Here is a 16093-nt window from a genome sequence, read left to right as displayed (position 1 = left end):
CCGCCCCCACCATTGCCGGTAGACCCAAGTATCTATCATTCATCGCTTTCGTGAATATACGCAATTTCTGACATATTATTACTTTTTCTTCCACTGCCAAATTCGGGCTAAAGTAGATGCTGGACTTTGCATCACTTACCAACTGCCCCGAGTTGTCACAATAAGCATCCAAAATATCCCGTAGGCAGTCAGCATTGGCCCCATCTGCTCTCATCAGAATTAGTGAGTCGTCCATAAGGAGACTGTGTATGCATTTTGTAAGTGTAGAGAAGTTTGATTTAAGAAGACAAACTTGAACTCTTGAATGCTTGGCACTTGGCAGCTACCCCTAGTAGGAATAAAATGCTTGGCAGGGCAGCTCCAACATTCTGGCTGGAAGCCTGGAACAGCGCCAGGTTCGCGAAAGCTCAACGCCGAAAAGGACAGCGGCGAGGTGTGGGGCAGAACCAAGGTTAAACGGCCAACCACAACCAGAGCGCCCGCTTCCAGTTCCAGCCTCCCTCCGGCAGCGCAGCAGCCGCGGCACGTCTGGCTCCCGCGGCCTCCACTCCCTCGCCTCCCCCCTATCCAATCCACCCATCCATCCGCTCCCCTGCGCTCCACACCCTCCGCTTGATTCCCTCCCCGGCCCGTCCACTCCGCCAACACCACCCACCACCCACCGACGCACAAGCAGCCACCTCGCTCCCACCCCGTTCCCGCCTCCCCCCTCCCCCGCGCGCGATGGCGGTCACGCGCCTCGCCGTGGCCGCTGCCCTCTCCTCCGCCCCGCCGTCCTCCTCCCACAGCCGAGGCAGGGCCACCCCCTCCTCCTGCCGCCCCCTCCCCGCCGCCTCCTGTTCTCGCGCGCCCAAGTCCAAGGCCCTGCGCGCCGCCGCCGCCCCCGCCGCCGACGCGGTCGACGAGGAGGCCCCCGCCTCTCCTCCCCCCTCAGGTGCGTCCCCTTCCCTCGCTCGCGTCCCTCCGTTCAGGTTTTAGATTGGAATACTTGACTGGCCTCAGCACGTAGTCCTCGTAGTCTCCCTAGTAGTGCTAGATGAACCGTGCGGTGGAGTGGAACAGTGGATGATTTTTCTCTCGTGGTTGCAGATCCTGGTAGGGGAGTGGAGAACCTGGTGATCATCGGCTCCGGCCCGGCAGGGTACACCGCGGCCATCTACGCCGCCCGGGCCAACCTGAAACCTGTCGTCTTCGAAGGTTACCAGGTGGGCGGTGTTCCCGGAGGCCAGCTGATGACCACCACCGAGGTGGAGAATTTCCCTGGGTTCCCCGACGGCATAACCGGGCCTGATCTCATGGACAAGTAAGGATGCCCACAATCTGTATTGAACCGGTAAACGTTGCGTTTGCGATACTTACATGATTTATGCCAGAATGCGGAAGCAGGCGGAGCGGTGGGGTGCAGAGCTTCACCAAGAGGATGTTGAATTTATAGATGTGAAGAGTAGGCCATTTGTTATCCGTAGCAGTGACCGAGAGGTAAGCACTTCACGTTCTTCCTCTTGGTGCACCATAACATATTTTGGACTCTGAACTTGCCTCTCGTAAAAACAAGCTAGTGTTGCATGTGAATTTTGTGAACATTCAATTCAATGGTTACTATTACTGTGATGTTAATCAAAACCAGGATCCGTTTTAAATAGAAACGTAACAAAGCAGAGCTAGTGAAAAGTGTAGGGAAGATAATGCGAGCTCTGAACCAGTGCAGAATTCGATGCGCTTTACTTATTTAGGTCTTTGTCTACTTTTTAGCTCTACCTTTATGACTTGACTCTTAGTTGTGCTGTAATTTGTCTTGTCACCTGTTATTAATTTATAGTGCACGTGAATTATTTTGCACATATTTTTTGCCGCACTAATCTTAGTGGCATATATATAGGTGAAATCCCATAGTGTAATCATTGCAACTGGAGCTACTGCGAAGCGACTTCGATTACCTCGTGAAGAAGAATTTTGGAGTAGAGGTATCAGCGCATGTGCAATATGTGATGGAGCATCACCATTGTACAAGGGTCAAGTTCTTGCGGTCGTTGGAGGAGGTGATACAGCTACCGAGGAAGCGATATATTTGACAAAATATGCGTGTCATGTTCATTTACTTGTTCGAAGGGACCAACTACGAGCATCCAAAGCTATGCAGGACCGGTAAGGCATTCTCCAAGTCTTCCCTATAAAATTATATCCTTTACTGTGATAAATATCAAAGTAGTCTTACCTGTTCATCTAAATCTTTCGTCCATGGATTGTCAAGATTTCACTTATTTTCGGTGTTAACATCATTTGATACTTGATAGCTTAAACGGCTGTAAAAGGAATGCATGATTATTTCCACCTTACATCTATTGTAAATATTGCTCGTTCACCATTCGGTGATGGCATTTAATTGCATGGTAATATGCTGAGCTACCACTTTAAAATGTTGGTTACATCGGCACAATTGTTCTTCGTTAATACTACAATTTGTGCTTGATGCAAACTAGGCCTAACCGCAACCTGGTTAGTATTGGTCGCTTACCTGTTTAGATACTCGAAATCACAATATTTCCAGAGGCCCATAGAACTCGAGGGCTGTAATTTTTGTTTGAACTTGTCTGTAGATGAAATTGTTAAGTTCTTTAAAGGGTGTTAGCTCCTCTTCAGTTGCATAATATATTAATGAAGTAAAATTTCAATTGCCTGGATGTTTGGTTAACAGGTTGATTATGGCGAATGTTTCAGAGTACTCAACAACCCCAACATAACAGTACATTTCAATACAGAAGCTGTGGATGTTGTCGGCAATACCAAAGGACAGATGTCTGGTATTCAGTTGAGGAGAATCGATACGGGAGAGGAAAAAGTTCTTGAAGTGAAAGGTCTATTTTATGGGATAGGACATACTCCAAACAGTCAGCTGCTACAAGGTCAAATTGAACTTGATAGTTCTGGATATATTTTGGTTGATGAAGGCACTGCAAAAACTTCAGTTGATGGCGTATTTGCTGCTGGTGATGTGCAGGTAACTCCATCCTTCATTCAATATCTGAAACTTCTACATGATTGTAGTGTGCTGCTTGAAGAAACGAGGACTTAATCCTGCTGCAGTTCATGTGTGCTATCACCTCACCACGTTACTTGTTCTAGCTTGCTAGCACATCATGTCTTGATGACCCTGCCTCTACTGTTTGGAAAATTCTGCAATGAAAGGCAATATATTTGTTTTCTAAGACATAAGACTTGTAGCCACTCATCATTAGATACCTATCCATGAAATATAGATATTCAGATATTCTGTTTATTATTTCAGCCCATTATCATGAACATTTTTTTATTTCACACATCTTCACCTGCAGGATCATGAATGGAGACAAGCTGTTACTGCAGCTGGATCTGGATGTATAGCTGCTTTGTCAGTTGAAAGATACTTAGTCTCCAATGATCTTCTTGTTGAATTTCACCAGGTATTATTTTTCATGCAAAATTTATTTGTTTAACGCAATTGATGCATGTGCATTTTGCCAGCTTCATTTTGCTTGGTCGTCATTGTCTCAATGAAAGCTGTCTCTTACCCTATGAATATCACTGGTCTCCAATATCATGGGTGTTGCAGTAATTTGTGTTAAATTTTGTCCATTCGAATTAAGCTTCCTAGTTTCCGTATATTAGCATGCTATGCAGGCATGCAGCCGCATTTGATTATTCTTTCGTGTATAAAATTTGGAGTTTAGACTTCCATCACCATAAGCTGTAGCGATGTGAAACTGTGAGTTGATGTGTTCTGAATAAAAATCTGTGACGTTGTAAGTGGATAAAACCTGAGCTGCTAGAAACCATTAGTGTATGCATACTTAATGCACCTTCATATATTTTGGGGCTTATCTTCTGTAACAACCAATCAAGCTTATGTTACAACTTTTTGTTCTACTTGATTAAATTTCAGCCTGTTCGTGAAGAGAAAAAGAAGGAGATTGAAGGCAAAGATGTCGAGATGGGCTTCGACATTACTCACACAAAGCACAAAGGACAGGTGCCAAACATATACTCCCTCCGTTCGGAATTACTTGTCGCAGAAATGGATGTATGTAGACGTATTTTAGTTCTAGATACATCCATATCCGAGACAAGTAATTCCGAACGGAGGGAGTATATGCGTAGTGTGCCTCGTATAAATGCAAGTGTTCATGTCAAATTTGATCCTGAGCTTTGCTATCTTTGCAGTATGCACTCCGCAAGTTATACCATGGAAGTCCAAGGCTCATTTTGGTTCTATATACTTCTCCAACATGTGGTCCCTGCAGAACATTAAAACCAATTTTGAACAAGGTTAGTTCTTAAATTTTTGTAATTTAACTTTGAACATCTTAACATCTACTTAAATAAAATTTACTTGTCAGCCACCTTAAATCTAGTTAAACAAAATGTATCTTAGCATCTTCGCATCTACCTTAATTCTAGAAATAAATTTACTTTATGCTGGTTTCCTTTGACGACTGAGCATCCATAGTGACAAACCAAGCCAGTAGCCTGATAGTTTACATTTGGATCTGCTAGAGCATGCCGAAGCTCAATTGTCTGTTCTAGAAATAAAATCCTTATTGAAGATAAACTCAACCCAACAAAGAACAATGTAGGATTGAAACACACCAAATGAATTGAGTTGGCATATGCTCATGCTGTCTGCATTGCATTGTGGCATTTATGAAGTTGGAAGTCGATAAGAACTGCATCAGTTGAAGGTGCCAATGTGCATTCCAGTCATAAATATCACCCACTCGATTAAAAGTGACCCTCCACACGTGCATCAATTAATCCTAAATCTTATCTGTTTTCAACACACTGCTAAACAATGGTATATTTTTGTTAGGGCCCTAGGTATATGTCTAAGACACTGGGTACAGATGTTACCATTTGAAATGCATTAGGTGGTCTGAACCACACCACCTGATAGCTGATGGACTGTTCTATGGCAGCAATGTGACAATGCATGGATGTGATTTGATCACCTTGTCTACTTTTAATTTCATGAGAATCCCCTATTCAAGATAGCACCCTTCTCTATGCTTGGTGATATCACAGCAGTAGCCTTGTAAGAACTATAAATTTACCACTTCGGTGGTAAGAGTTAAATCTGATAGTTGCTCGTTTACCATTGGGTGCAGCACTGCACCTGCAACACCCTTGCTGATATATGGTACTCCCTCCGTTCACAAATATAAGATGTTTTGGATATTTCAATATGGCCTACATACGGACTGAGATGACTGAACAAACACACTAAAACGTGTCTATATACATCCGATTCAGAAAGAAGTTAGAACATCTTATATTTGTGAACGGAGGAAGTACATAAGTTCTCAATTTGATACAGCTCCAAAAAAAAAAGTTCTCGTGCAATTATATTATATTTTTGTTGTCTGTTTTGTTGCTTGCTAATAATGATACATCATCCTTATGAAAATGATATTTCTTACAGGTTATAGATGAATATGACGAATACGTTCATTTTGTTGAAATTGACATCGAGGAGGACCCTGAAATAGCAGAAGCTGCAGGCATAATGGGGACACCATGTGTTCAGTTCTTTAAAAACAAAGAAATGATCAGGTTTGCTTCTTAGATTGGTCTTGCTAGTTTTTCTACTAAACTACGGCCGCGACCTAAACCACAACTTACCTAAACATTGGGTTAGCTGATATACGAGTATTTTATTGTTCTTAGTGAACCTTCTTGCTCTATGACAGCAACCATTTTTGTACTTATACATAATTCCACTTTTGTACTTATCCTTTTGGTAGTAATAAGCCAAATTAAGCAGTGACCACCATGCTCACTTCATTTTCAATGGACGGGTTCTGCTGGAATTACATATCCCACAGTTAACAATTTTTTGCATCCAACCACAGGCTTAAGTTGAGATGTCACCATCCTGTAAATGAGGCCAAAACACATGAATAACTGGCATGTTGTATGTACACAGAGATAGATCAGTGGTCAACACTTACATGCATCTTCTTTCACGAATGCCATTTCGATGATGTTAAATAGGACAGTTGGCAGGACAAGTATGCTCTCTTTGCAAGTACTCCCTCCGTTTCTAAATATAAGCCTTTTTAGAGATTTCAATATGGACTACATACGGATGTATATAGATGTATTTTAGAGTTTGATTCACTCATTTTGCTCTGTATGTAGTCCGTATTGGAATCTCCAAAAAGTCTTATATTTAGGAACGGAGGGAGTACCTCTTAATTGTGACATGAGGGTTGCATTGTTCCGGGTTAACAAAGCTTCTACCATGCACCCGGAATTTCTCCCAAATATGTCGAACTTCTCTTGGGCAGTTGCAGAACTCCCGTCTTGCCTACTTTATATGGTGTCATAGCAGGCCCACCCTTCTGATATATCTTAATCTTGGAAATGCAGGACTTTCTCTGGTGTGAAGATGAAGAAGGAATACCGGGAGTTCATCGAGTCGAACAAATGATCTAAGCTCAATGTTCGTTCCAGGGTTTTGAAGTGTAATGGCCTCCATTTACACATATATATTGACTATATTTAGAAGCCACGCTGGTGGGCAATTTTTGGTCAAAATTCTCAGATGAGCCTGGTGCAGTCCGATGCCATAGGAAATTAACTGACCACCCTTATTGAATCCAAAATATATTCTTTGTTGTACAATATAACATCTTGTTGACCCCTTGCTCATGATCGTCTCAACAATGTGCATAGTATCTTTTATGTCTTTACTCAGTATACAGATCATATGCAATCTATTGCTGTCAACACAACTTTAAAGGGCCCTGCTATTGACCGGCGTTTCATGTCTATCCTCCACATGGTGCCCTCTGTCCCCCTATCCACTCCTCAACTCGTAGCCTCTGATCTTGATCTGCTGTCGTCCTTTAGTGCCGTGTTTAATTGAGGAACCGAATGAAATGGAATGCTATTGATCAAATGGGCCGTTTTGTTCATGTTTTTTTTTGGAAAATAGAGTTGAAATATTTACCTCGTTCATTAATTAAGAATAGAGATTATAGAGTTTTTTCTTGAAAAAGATGAGCGCGACATGTTGGGAAATACAAAAAACTCACCCTCCTGGCAATGATATTTCTCAAATGCCTAGCCCTTCCGACGTCCTAAATTAAGTCTCAATTTTATAATGAGGTGGAGGGAGTACGTGACAACCTCTAAAATGTAACGAGGTGGTGTGGCCTTTTTTCTGAAGACACAGGTATTCCATTCCGTCCATTCTAATTTGTCCGGGTGAGGCAGGCCACGACCTTTGGATTTTTTTTTGAGCATCAATACAAACACAAGCGCTCATATACATATGCATACATTCATCCCTATAAACGCACACACGCTACGCTTCTCTCGTCCGGCTAGGAGACAGATCCAAAGCCTCCAAATCAACACCAAGTCGGCATTCTCCACCCTCAAAGTGAACCGTCATTTGAAAAGAAAAGGTGGGTTGCCAATCATTCGGTCTCGTGCATAGGGACAAAGGCGACAATTTCCCTATCCACACTTGTGTGCTTTTCTCACCCTCCAATGCGTTTGTTTGGAGTAAAAAGAAATATAATGAAATGGTTTCGTGCATGACTTTTTTTATCAGAGAGATGGAATGGAATGAAATGGGATGAATTTGGTTAATCTCACATCTTCTATTATCTATTGAAACAGTAAGATTACCTCTCATATGAAACCCAATCCATTACATTCTACTCCATCCGTCCCAAAATAAGTGTCCTGTTTTGAGACGGATGGAGCATTGTACTACCCAACCAAACATATCCTGAACCTGATGGGTAGTCAATTACACAACCTGTAATTGGCCTTGCCGGCCAGGCTGCACGCACCTACCCTCATTCGCCAACCTTCCCCGGTAAATATTCTCGTTAAACATATGTTGCAGAAATTTTGTCTTGTCTTAGTGGACATAAGTAGTATCCTTGAAAACCATGACATGGGGCTGTGTTCCTTATGTAAACCACCCCGAGGCCGGCACACCGTACAACATTGTAGGACATCAACGGATGCACGATGCATTTGGTAAGTGGATCCACACACAACCGAGTAAACCATGAAATTCATGCGATCTGTTTGTCCGTTCCAACCTTTCTGGCTGGACTCATCGTATCCCGTCCCCACGAGCACTCGGCGTACGTAGGCCCCGCCCCTGCTGGTTCCATCCAACCCAATCCAATCCACACCTCCCATGCTGTGAGATCCGGTGACTTGCTACCAATGAATAGCGCGGCTACATTTCCCCTCTCTAGACCATTCAATCGACATGAACAGCCCCTGATCTAGGCTGTCCACTTGTAAGAGCAATTTTAATGGAGCGACCTATTTTGTCCGCCCGCGTCTGTTTGTGTCGGCGCGAGCAAAAATGATGGCCCAACGCGCCGACCCAAACCCAAATCACATCCGCTTCGCGTCCGCGCCGACGCATTTGCGGCTTAAATTTGCGTTCCAAATGTGTCGGCGTGGACGCCGAATGGACGACACGCGCGCTTTCTCGCTGTCCGTGGCGTCCCCACCTGGCGGCCGTCCAACTACCCGCTCCCCACGCGTCAGCGACGGTGGTCATCTTTTTTTAAGCCGATCGTGCGGCGGGTCCGTCCTCATCCAAACTCGTCGTCCACATCTAGGCAAGCTCGCTCCCCCATCACCGGCAAACCCTAGCCAACCCTAGCGAAAATGAGGCTCTTCTCTGGCGCCGACAGCAGCAGCAGGAAGGCCAAGGGCAAGGCCCCCGCCGTCCCTTTCCCCTCCGAGTTCCCCTGGGCCGGCCCTGCGTCGACGCTCATCGACCTCACCGACCCCGAGGACGACGACGACACCATCGCCTAGGGCAGCACGCCACCTCATAGTTTATTTGTTTAGGCCTTCTTTGGTTCATAGGATAGGAATTTTATAGGGATAGGAAAATCATAGGAAGTGAGATGACATGCATGTCAATTTCTATAGAGAAAGAGATGTCATTTAATGCATAGGATAAGATTTTTTCCATTGAGTCCAGGCTAATGTTTTTTTTTCTCCAAAACATGAAGGATTGATTCCTATCCTATATAGGAATAGGAATCCATTCCTACAAACCAAAGGGCTTTAAAAGAATTTTTCCTTTGTATAGAATTCCTACAAAAATCCTACAAACCAAAGGAGGCCTAATTAATTTTATTTAATGCTAATGTAAACACGTGGACTCTTGTCAGCCTTCCTGGCCGGCTTTAATGTTTAATTAAATTATTTTTTATTTTAAATATGTATGCATAGTTTTATTTTTTTTGTCGGCGCCGTCAAAACAGATCGGACGAGCATTGGGCGCATACACCGGCTGACCGACCCAAACGGGCTCTAATCCGACGGCCATGTTACTTTTTTGCAATCATGTTACGGTTGACTTGCTACTAGACGCAAGCAAGTTGATCTCATTCCCGCGCGCCGACGCCGCAACATCCACCATCCCCTCGTGCCCAAGGTCTCACGAAGCCTCGCCGCCGCTCCAGAGTCTTCACAGAGGCGAGACACGCGTCGGCACCGCGCACGACGGCATCCGCCTCCAGATCCTCCGTTTTATCCCGCCCCCGAAACCGGGCAGACCACCCGACCCGCCCAATCCCCCACCACCTCAAAATAACCCCCCAATCCCCCCGAAACCGGGCCCCACCCCCGCCCCGCCCCGTCCCGTCCCGTAACTTAACAAACCCGCACAGCCACACGCCAACGCCACCACCGTCCCCGCCCCAACCGACCTAATACCGAGCCGCCACCGGCGACGGCGAAGCCCGCCGCGGCAATGGAGGTCGCCTCCCCCTCCTCCTCCTCCTCCTCCTCCGCGCAGCCCCCGCCCAAGCCCCGCCTCCGCCTCAACCCGGCCGCGCTCCTCCTCCGCCCCGTCCCGCCCCCGACCCCCGCGGCCCCATCGGCTCCTCCGCCCGCGGGTCCCACCTCCACCGCCGCGCCTCCCCCGCGGCCCGGGACCGCCGCCCACCCGCTCGTCGCCTTCCTCTCCTCCCTCGTCCCGCGCCGCGGCGGGGAGCGACCGGGGCCCGCCGTGGCGGCGGCGGCGCGGAGGGCGGCGGAGAGGGACGCCCTGGCGGAGCTGCAGATGGCGGGGTGCGCGGTGCCGCTGTTCCGGCCGTACGTGGCGCGGCTGCCCTGGCACGGCGGCACGCGGGCCTGGCTCTCCAAGCTCTTCCCGCGCTACGGCCACTACTGCGGGCCCAACTGGTCCAGCGGCAAGGAGGCCGGCTCCGTGCTCTGGGACCGCCGCCCCGCCGACCACCTCGACTTCTGCTGCTACTGCCACGACATGGCCTACGACACCCACGACCAGGCGCAGCTCCTCCGCGCCGACCTCGCCTTCCTCAGCTGCCTCGAGGGCAGCCGCAAGACGCCCGCGCTCGACGGCGTCGCCGCCGCCGCCATCTACCGCTCCATGTGCATCTTCGGTCTGATTCATCTTCAACTCCTCTTGCCCAATTCATTCTTGTGCACACTGCCTATGCAAATGGAAGATTGACATTTCTTTCTTCTCTGATGATGCGCGTGCAGGGCTCAAGACCATACTGATACCATACAGGACCAACTTGGTGCGGCTGCAAACCGGGCCGAATTACGCCGACGCATTCGCCGATTTCATGAAGAGGATGGCCTCGTCTTCCGGCAGGGCGATGACGGGCGGCGAGAAGCAAAGATTTTGAGGGGCAACTGTGTTGCCGTCGATCGAAGTGATCCGAGGTGATTGATGGTGTTGAATTGCTCGGTGATTGAAATGTGCATAACCAAGTTTTCACAATGTAGCAATTGTAGTTACCGATGGGGAACTTGGTACTCCCAATGTGTATATAGGTTAGCATACGACCATATCAACAATGTAACTTAGCACGGCAAGGAATTGCCAAATTGTTACAACGCTGATTAAACCAGGTTTGATCCTGCACAAGCCCTATTGGGTTCACTGTCAAATGGGTGGAGAAGAGAGAAAGACCCAACTACTGATTTTGTTCTTGCACAAGATATGATATCTGAATCCTGGGCAGCATCTTCTAGGCCATTCATCAATCCACAACATATTAATTCCTTTCATGGAAGTTAAGTTTTGACTTCATTTCATCTCTAACAGCCTGTATGACAAACAAGGTGTATATATAGGAGGCCACGTTAACAATCTCCTCTGTATTTCATTTCACTGATCATCAGAGTATTAATCCCGACGTGCCTCAGAACCGGCCATATTTACAAAGGGATTGTTAATCTACAGGACTATACAAGAACGCACTTGGAGCTATCAAGTGCAGAAATAATGGCTATCTATAGCTACACATACACCCTATTGGGAGTATGATCCATGACTAGATGGAGGCTCTAACTTGTCCTCACGTAAGCCTGTGGGAACATCCTTGGGAAGTAAGCGCGCTTCGCTTTGACAACCAGCCAATACGCAGAGAAGCAAGGGACATGAGCGACGGCCATGGCGAGGTACCTGTACCGGATTATCGTTGCGGTGAGGATCGCATGGTCGATGGATAACAAGGTCTAAAAGTGAGGTGATAGAAGTACATACCATAGCGGAGCCCCGGGCGATGCAAGGTCGAGAAACGGGTAAGGCCACCTGGAGAAGATGGTAACAGAATTACATACACAAATGATAAAACGTAGGAGTAGAACTAGATGAAACCTGAAGTGTAAGAGAACACATTTGCCCTAATTTTAAAAGCATACATACTGAAGTAACTGAGCTAATGTACATAGCAGCATCCAAAAGAATAAGAATCAGGTGATGTATTCTAGAATACACACTGTTGGTAAGTAGAGAAGATCTATATTTGGTCAGAAGGTGATCAGAAGGTGGCTAATTATATATGCCCAACACATGTCCAGATGTTTTGGATAAACTGCGTCACATGCAAATGGGCAGAGCCCATTTTACAATTCAGAACAGTCAGGCACAGCCTGGATTTCTTAGATAAACTATGTCACATGGCCATGGAATGGAAGAGCATAGTGTCACGCAGTAAAGCATTCTATTGATACAATTTTCATTATGCTTTCAGTTTCTACTTAAGAATTTACAGCAAAAATTTCTGTCGGACAATGCCAATGTTGTTTAAGATATACTCTCATTTCGGTGCTAGATACATCCGTTTGAGCGTCAACTAATTCCGCACGGAGGAAGTAATAAAGAGGCTCTGACATTTTTGTATCTTTCCTTAGAGTACACATGTTTAATTTAATGCAAACATGAATTTGACTGGGAAAATGCTGAATTGGAGGCACTGCATCAAATTCAACAGTGTTAAGCAAATTGGGAGGATAGGAGGGACCTACCAGGATAAAGCTCCGGAAGCATGAATGACCCACTGGAAGGTCACATAGGAGCAACTCCAAAATACGAAGAAAGCGATCCGGTACCAGGGAAAAGGCTGAAAAACACAAAGGTCCAGCTGAAGAACTAAATGAACTAACACAAAAGACAGAGCAATGCGATTTTTACATGCGATCTTACCATATTGTTGAGAAGTGTGTCTATGAGTAGGAGAACAGCATTAACAGAGTGCATGCCATCAGTAACCTGAAAGAAATTTGAAAGGTTAAGGACAACATAACAACAGACAGTCAATGTCTTGAAAGCAGTGAATTTGGTGCAAATAAACGTATTAGAAGCTGATCCATTCGTGAATGATCTATGTGGGCATATTTCAATTTTGAATTCATCTCTTGTATCCAAGACTAGACACTGACATAAATAAGAGAAGGCATGACTACAACGGTAATCGGATCTAAGAACATGGATGTCGATCAAGACGGAAACAGGTCTGTTTGGCTAGCTACACATGCCCAGGACTGATTACTGCTCCCCCGTCCCAAAATAAGTGTCGCTGATTTAGTACAACTTTGTACTAAATCAGCGACACTTATTTTGGGACGGAGGGAGTACTAATCAGATGGCATCTGCTGATGGACATAATCTATGTTGAGCAAGTCACAGAGGCTATTTTACTAAAAAAAATGTACTATGGTTCTTATCACTGGGTAATAAAACCAAGAGTCATGCCAAGTAGTAATATTATTGACAATGGAGGATTGTTACTGTTCACATATCAAGCAGGGTAATAAATAATACACCCTCTGTTCCTAAATGTAAGACATTTTGGCAGTTCAAGTTCAAATTGAACTGCCAAAATGTCTTACATTTAGAAACAGAGGTAGTAGTGCATATCTGGAATGTTCACATACCATGGAAAGCCCAAATTTATCACGGTAAAAGAATGGCACAAGGAGTCCCCAAAATGTGACATCAGTCAACATTGTCGCTCCTGCACTAGCCTGCAGACAGATAAATACTAGTATTAGACAAACAACATAGGCCAGTTCAGAAGGTGCGGATGAACAGGTTTTAGGAAGGGCAAGTAGGAAAAATGTAAAGCTAAAACAAAGACAAAGAAAAATAGGTGAGAAAACACACTACTAATTAGGTTCAGCTGCGCTATGATGGTGGTACTGCATAGTCCTTCCAACCAGTAGCAGCTGGATTTGCAGAATCGTTGAGAAAACACTGTCTATTAATACAATCTCAAAAGGACAGTTGAGTTCAAACCTGGTAGATGATTTGCATACAACGTCCCCAGAAAGCAGCTCTTTTCTCATTTGCTATTTGTTCATAATAGCTTGCCATCTTGTCTTTCTCATCATTTTTCCTCTCTCCAGAAATAGAAGTGGAGAGGTCACGATTTTCAACATCGCCATATTCATCAGTTTTTCTTAAGCTTTTCTTTGAGTACGACCAACATCCATGAGCTGATATAGCAGTTGCAACCTAAGAGTAAAATGCAAAAAAAGGTGAAAATGTGGTAAGAAAACTAAAATTAATACATTAGCACATCCAGAGAGGAAAAGGTGGACATAATTGTGTATGATCGCTTGTAAAACTTTTCACAAGGTAGTTGCAACTTGGTAAGACACCATGAGGCAGAGGACATACCGCAAAATATATGGTGACTAATAAAAAGGTCCACCTGCAAAGCCAATTGGGGAAAGAAAACTAGTCAAAGGACAGTTAGGAAACAAGCAACAGCACGACAACTAACTAAAAAGGAGGTAGGAAACAAGCAACAGCACGGCAACTAACTAAAAAGGAGGTGCTTCTGAAGTTCTGAGTCACTAACGGAAGATGGAAAACATTCTACTACAGGCCAAATGGTTTTGTGTCGGGCAGAGTGCACTGTGCTCAAAACCGAAAGTAAGAGGCTTCAGCTCTACAAAAGCTGGGCAAATATACGGACGCTGAAGGCAAGTTCACTCAGTGACGAACTATGAACATGTGTCCAAGAGGGGGCCAACACATGGTGACCATGTCGTGGATTTTGACACACCAAAATGTTTGTGTCTTCAAGGGCAAATAGTCGAGCCACATTCCTCGTATCCACAATATGAAACAAAAGATAAGGTTTGGGCAAAGGCTGACTGGGCCGGACTGCTCCTGCTGCACGCAGCAATGCAGTGTTCCGTGATCACCGTGTCTTGGGTGCAGGTTCAATCTCGGTATCAATGCAATTATGCTCAAACCTTCTATGTGTTGATGAAAAAAAGCAGGAAGAATATAAACTACAGAAGTCCAAATTCACTCTTCTTGATGTGTACCATGCTTCACAGAATGACACCTATTTAGAATATGATGAAACAGGGGTCAATTTTCAGCGATTTTTAAGGCGAGGTTTCTCGGCTCGGGAACACCGGGAGGAGGGCTGAAGCGTAGTGAAGGCAAAGCTGGCCTTACCTCGCCCTCAAGCTTATAATTTCGTTGATTAAGTAGCACTATGTGAAGCTCTTTTGATGATCGAGCACCAAAATTACAGTCTAATTTGTTGGGCCCCTTTTTAGCTTTATTCCAAGCTCTGCTGCTGTCCGGGAATCCTCCGTGCAGGGGAGTAGTGGATACGTACGTACTCTGCCGAGCAATTGCCGCGGCTAAATGCTGGTAATCGATTGCATAATGCGGCTAAATGCACGGGGGTATGAAGGATGTGTAGTGTGATTGTCTAGATTATTGGTGGCACTAATTAAGCTTAAGAGAGGATCAAGAGGAGGAGGAGGGCGCGTACTGGGTGTAGAAGAAGAAGACCCTGGGGCCGTGGGGGACGATGTCGCGGACGAGGAGCGCGGCGGCGGCGGCGAGCGCGAAGGCGCGGTAGCCGAGGAGGCAGCCCGGGTGGAGGCGCGGCCAGCAGGGGAGCCAGAGGTCCGTGGCGCGGAGCGGCGCCACCGACCTCCGCAGCCGCGGCAGCAGCGCCGCCGCCAGCGCCGTGGGCACGGCGATGAGCGCGCCGCAGACGAACACCTGCCACCGCAGCCAGTACGCCGCGCCGTCCGCCGGCGTCGACATCGCGCCCCAACCCCCCGCGAGGCCGGCCGAGAACCCTAGCTGATGAGTCGCCTCTCCTGGAGGAGGAGGAGGAGGAGTTAATGCGGCCTCGCGCGCGGCTCCGGGTAGTGGTTGGAAATTTGATGCTCTGGTGGTGGTGGCGTTGGGGCGCGCGCGGGTTGAAATAGACGTGGAGCCGCGGAGACCGGTGGGGAACGCGTTGTTGTTGTGTGGCTGCTCTCCGGCGGCTCGGTGGGAACGGCGTTAGCCGGTTGACGGCAGCGGCTTTCTTTCCTTCCGTTTCCACGGCGGATCCGACGTGACGGGCGGCGGCGCGAGCGTCTAGAAGATCGACGCGATTTGGCGGCCGAAATATGAATCCGGTGGACACTTGTGTGCTGGTCCACGCAAGCGAGGAGATTGAGTAGCTTACGGTAAACGCAAGTGAGAAGTTTGAACATCACCGGCGAATTTGAACGTCGTCGTCATCGTTCATTAACAAACGAATCTTCCTCGCGCGGCACGCACGGACAAACAACCAAGGTAATTGCAATATGGAACTACGCAACCGTGAAATCCTCCTGTGAAACTATAAAATAAGGGCCCCCTTTGTGTCAAGGGGTTTATATATATATATGATCCAGGAGTAGAAGCAAACGTGCGTTTCCCGTCATTGTTGTGGGGAAAAGTTATATCCCGAATGTTAGATATTTACTAGTAGACTGCCCGTGCGTTGCTACGGGC

General features: G+C 46.4%; 3 protein-coding genes across 3 annotated transcripts; 2 read left to right on the top strand and 1 right to left on the bottom strand.

The window, feature by feature from the left end:
- Window positions 1–498: 498 nt before the first annotated feature.
- NTRC (NADPH-dependent thioredoxin reductase C) lies at window positions 499–6684 on the top strand. The gene is made up of 10 exons (XM_048698954.2): window positions 499–934; window positions 1090–1303; window positions 1374–1479; window positions 1880–2145; window positions 2719–2998; window positions 3333–3440; window positions 3920–4006; window positions 4198–4302; window positions 5453–5583; window positions 6403–6684. The coding sequence occupies exons 1-10, from the start codon at window positions 724–726 to the stop codon at window positions 6461–6463; spliced, it is 1569 nt and encodes a 522-aa protein (XP_048554911.1). The 5' UTR covers window positions 499–723; the 3' UTR covers window positions 6464–6684.
- Window positions 6685–9681: 2997 nt separating this feature from the next.
- Window positions 9682–11011, top strand: LOC125527080 (Phospholipase A2 family protein). The gene is made up of 2 exons (XM_048691655.2): window positions 9682–10436; window positions 10540–11011. Exons 1-2 carry the CDS (start codon window positions 9782–9784, stop codon window positions 10686–10688), a joined length of 804 nt encoding a protein of 267 aa, XP_048547612.2. The 5' UTR covers window positions 9682–9781; the 3' UTR covers window positions 10689–11011.
- A 137-nt stretch (window positions 11012–11148) lies between these two features.
- LOC125527081 (uncharacterized) lies at window positions 11149–15438 on the bottom strand. The gene is made up of 8 exons (XM_048691656.2): window positions 15090–15438; window positions 13970–14003; window positions 13586–13804; window positions 13225–13314; window positions 12494–12559; window positions 12316–12410; window positions 11552–11599; window positions 11149–11470 (listed from the first exon to the last, which is right to left on the bottom strand). The coding sequence occupies exons 1-8, from the start codon at window positions 15368–15370 to the stop codon at window positions 11353–11355; spliced, it is 951 nt and encodes a 316-aa protein (XP_048547613.1). The 5' UTR covers window positions 15371–15438; the 3' UTR covers window positions 11149–11352.
- Between the last annotated feature and the right edge of the window lie 655 nt (window positions 15439–16093).

This window comes from Triticum urartu, chromosome 2A, assembly GCF_056163025.1.
Source record: "Triticum urartu cultivar PI428250 chromosome 2A, HENAU_Tu73, whole genome shotgun sequence".
Classification (NCBI taxonomy): domain Eukaryota; kingdom Viridiplantae; phylum Streptophyta; class Magnoliopsida; order Poales; family Poaceae; genus Triticum; species Triticum urartu.
This window is presented reverse-complemented; position numbering and strand designations above follow the sequence as displayed.

Coding starts and splice junctions, on each gene's coding strand:
- NTRC (XM_048698954.2), top strand. CDS start 724: ATGGCGGTCACGCGCCTCGCCGTGGCCGCTGCCCTCTCCTCCGCCCCG. Junction 1,480..1,879: donor TCCGTAGCAGTGACCGAGAG/GTAAGCACTTCA, acceptor GCATATATATAG/GTGAAATCCCATAGTGTAAT. Junction 5,584..6,402: donor AAAAACAAAGAAATGATCAG/GTTTGCTTCTTA, acceptor TTGGAAATGCAG/GACTTTCTCTGGTGTGAAGA.
- LOC125527080 (XM_048691655.2), top strand. CDS start 9,782: ATGGAGGTCGCCTCCCCCTCCTCCTCCTCCTCCTCCTCCGCGCAGCCC. Junction 10,437..10,539: donor CCGCTCCATGTGCATCTTCG/GTCTGATTCATC, acceptor ATGCGCGTGCAG/GGCTCAAGACCATACTGATA.
- LOC125527081 (XM_048691656.2), bottom strand. CDS start 15,370: ATGTCGACGCCGGCGGACGGCGCGGCGTACTGGCTGCGGTGGCAGGTG. Junction 12,411..12,493: donor ACACACTTCTCAACAATATG/GTAAGATCGCAT, acceptor TGTGTTTTTCAG/CCTTTTCCCTGGTACCGGAT. Junction 11,471..11,551: donor TCGCCCGGGGCTCCGCTATG/GTATGTACTTCT, acceptor AATCCGGTACAG/GTACCTCGCCATGGCCGTCG.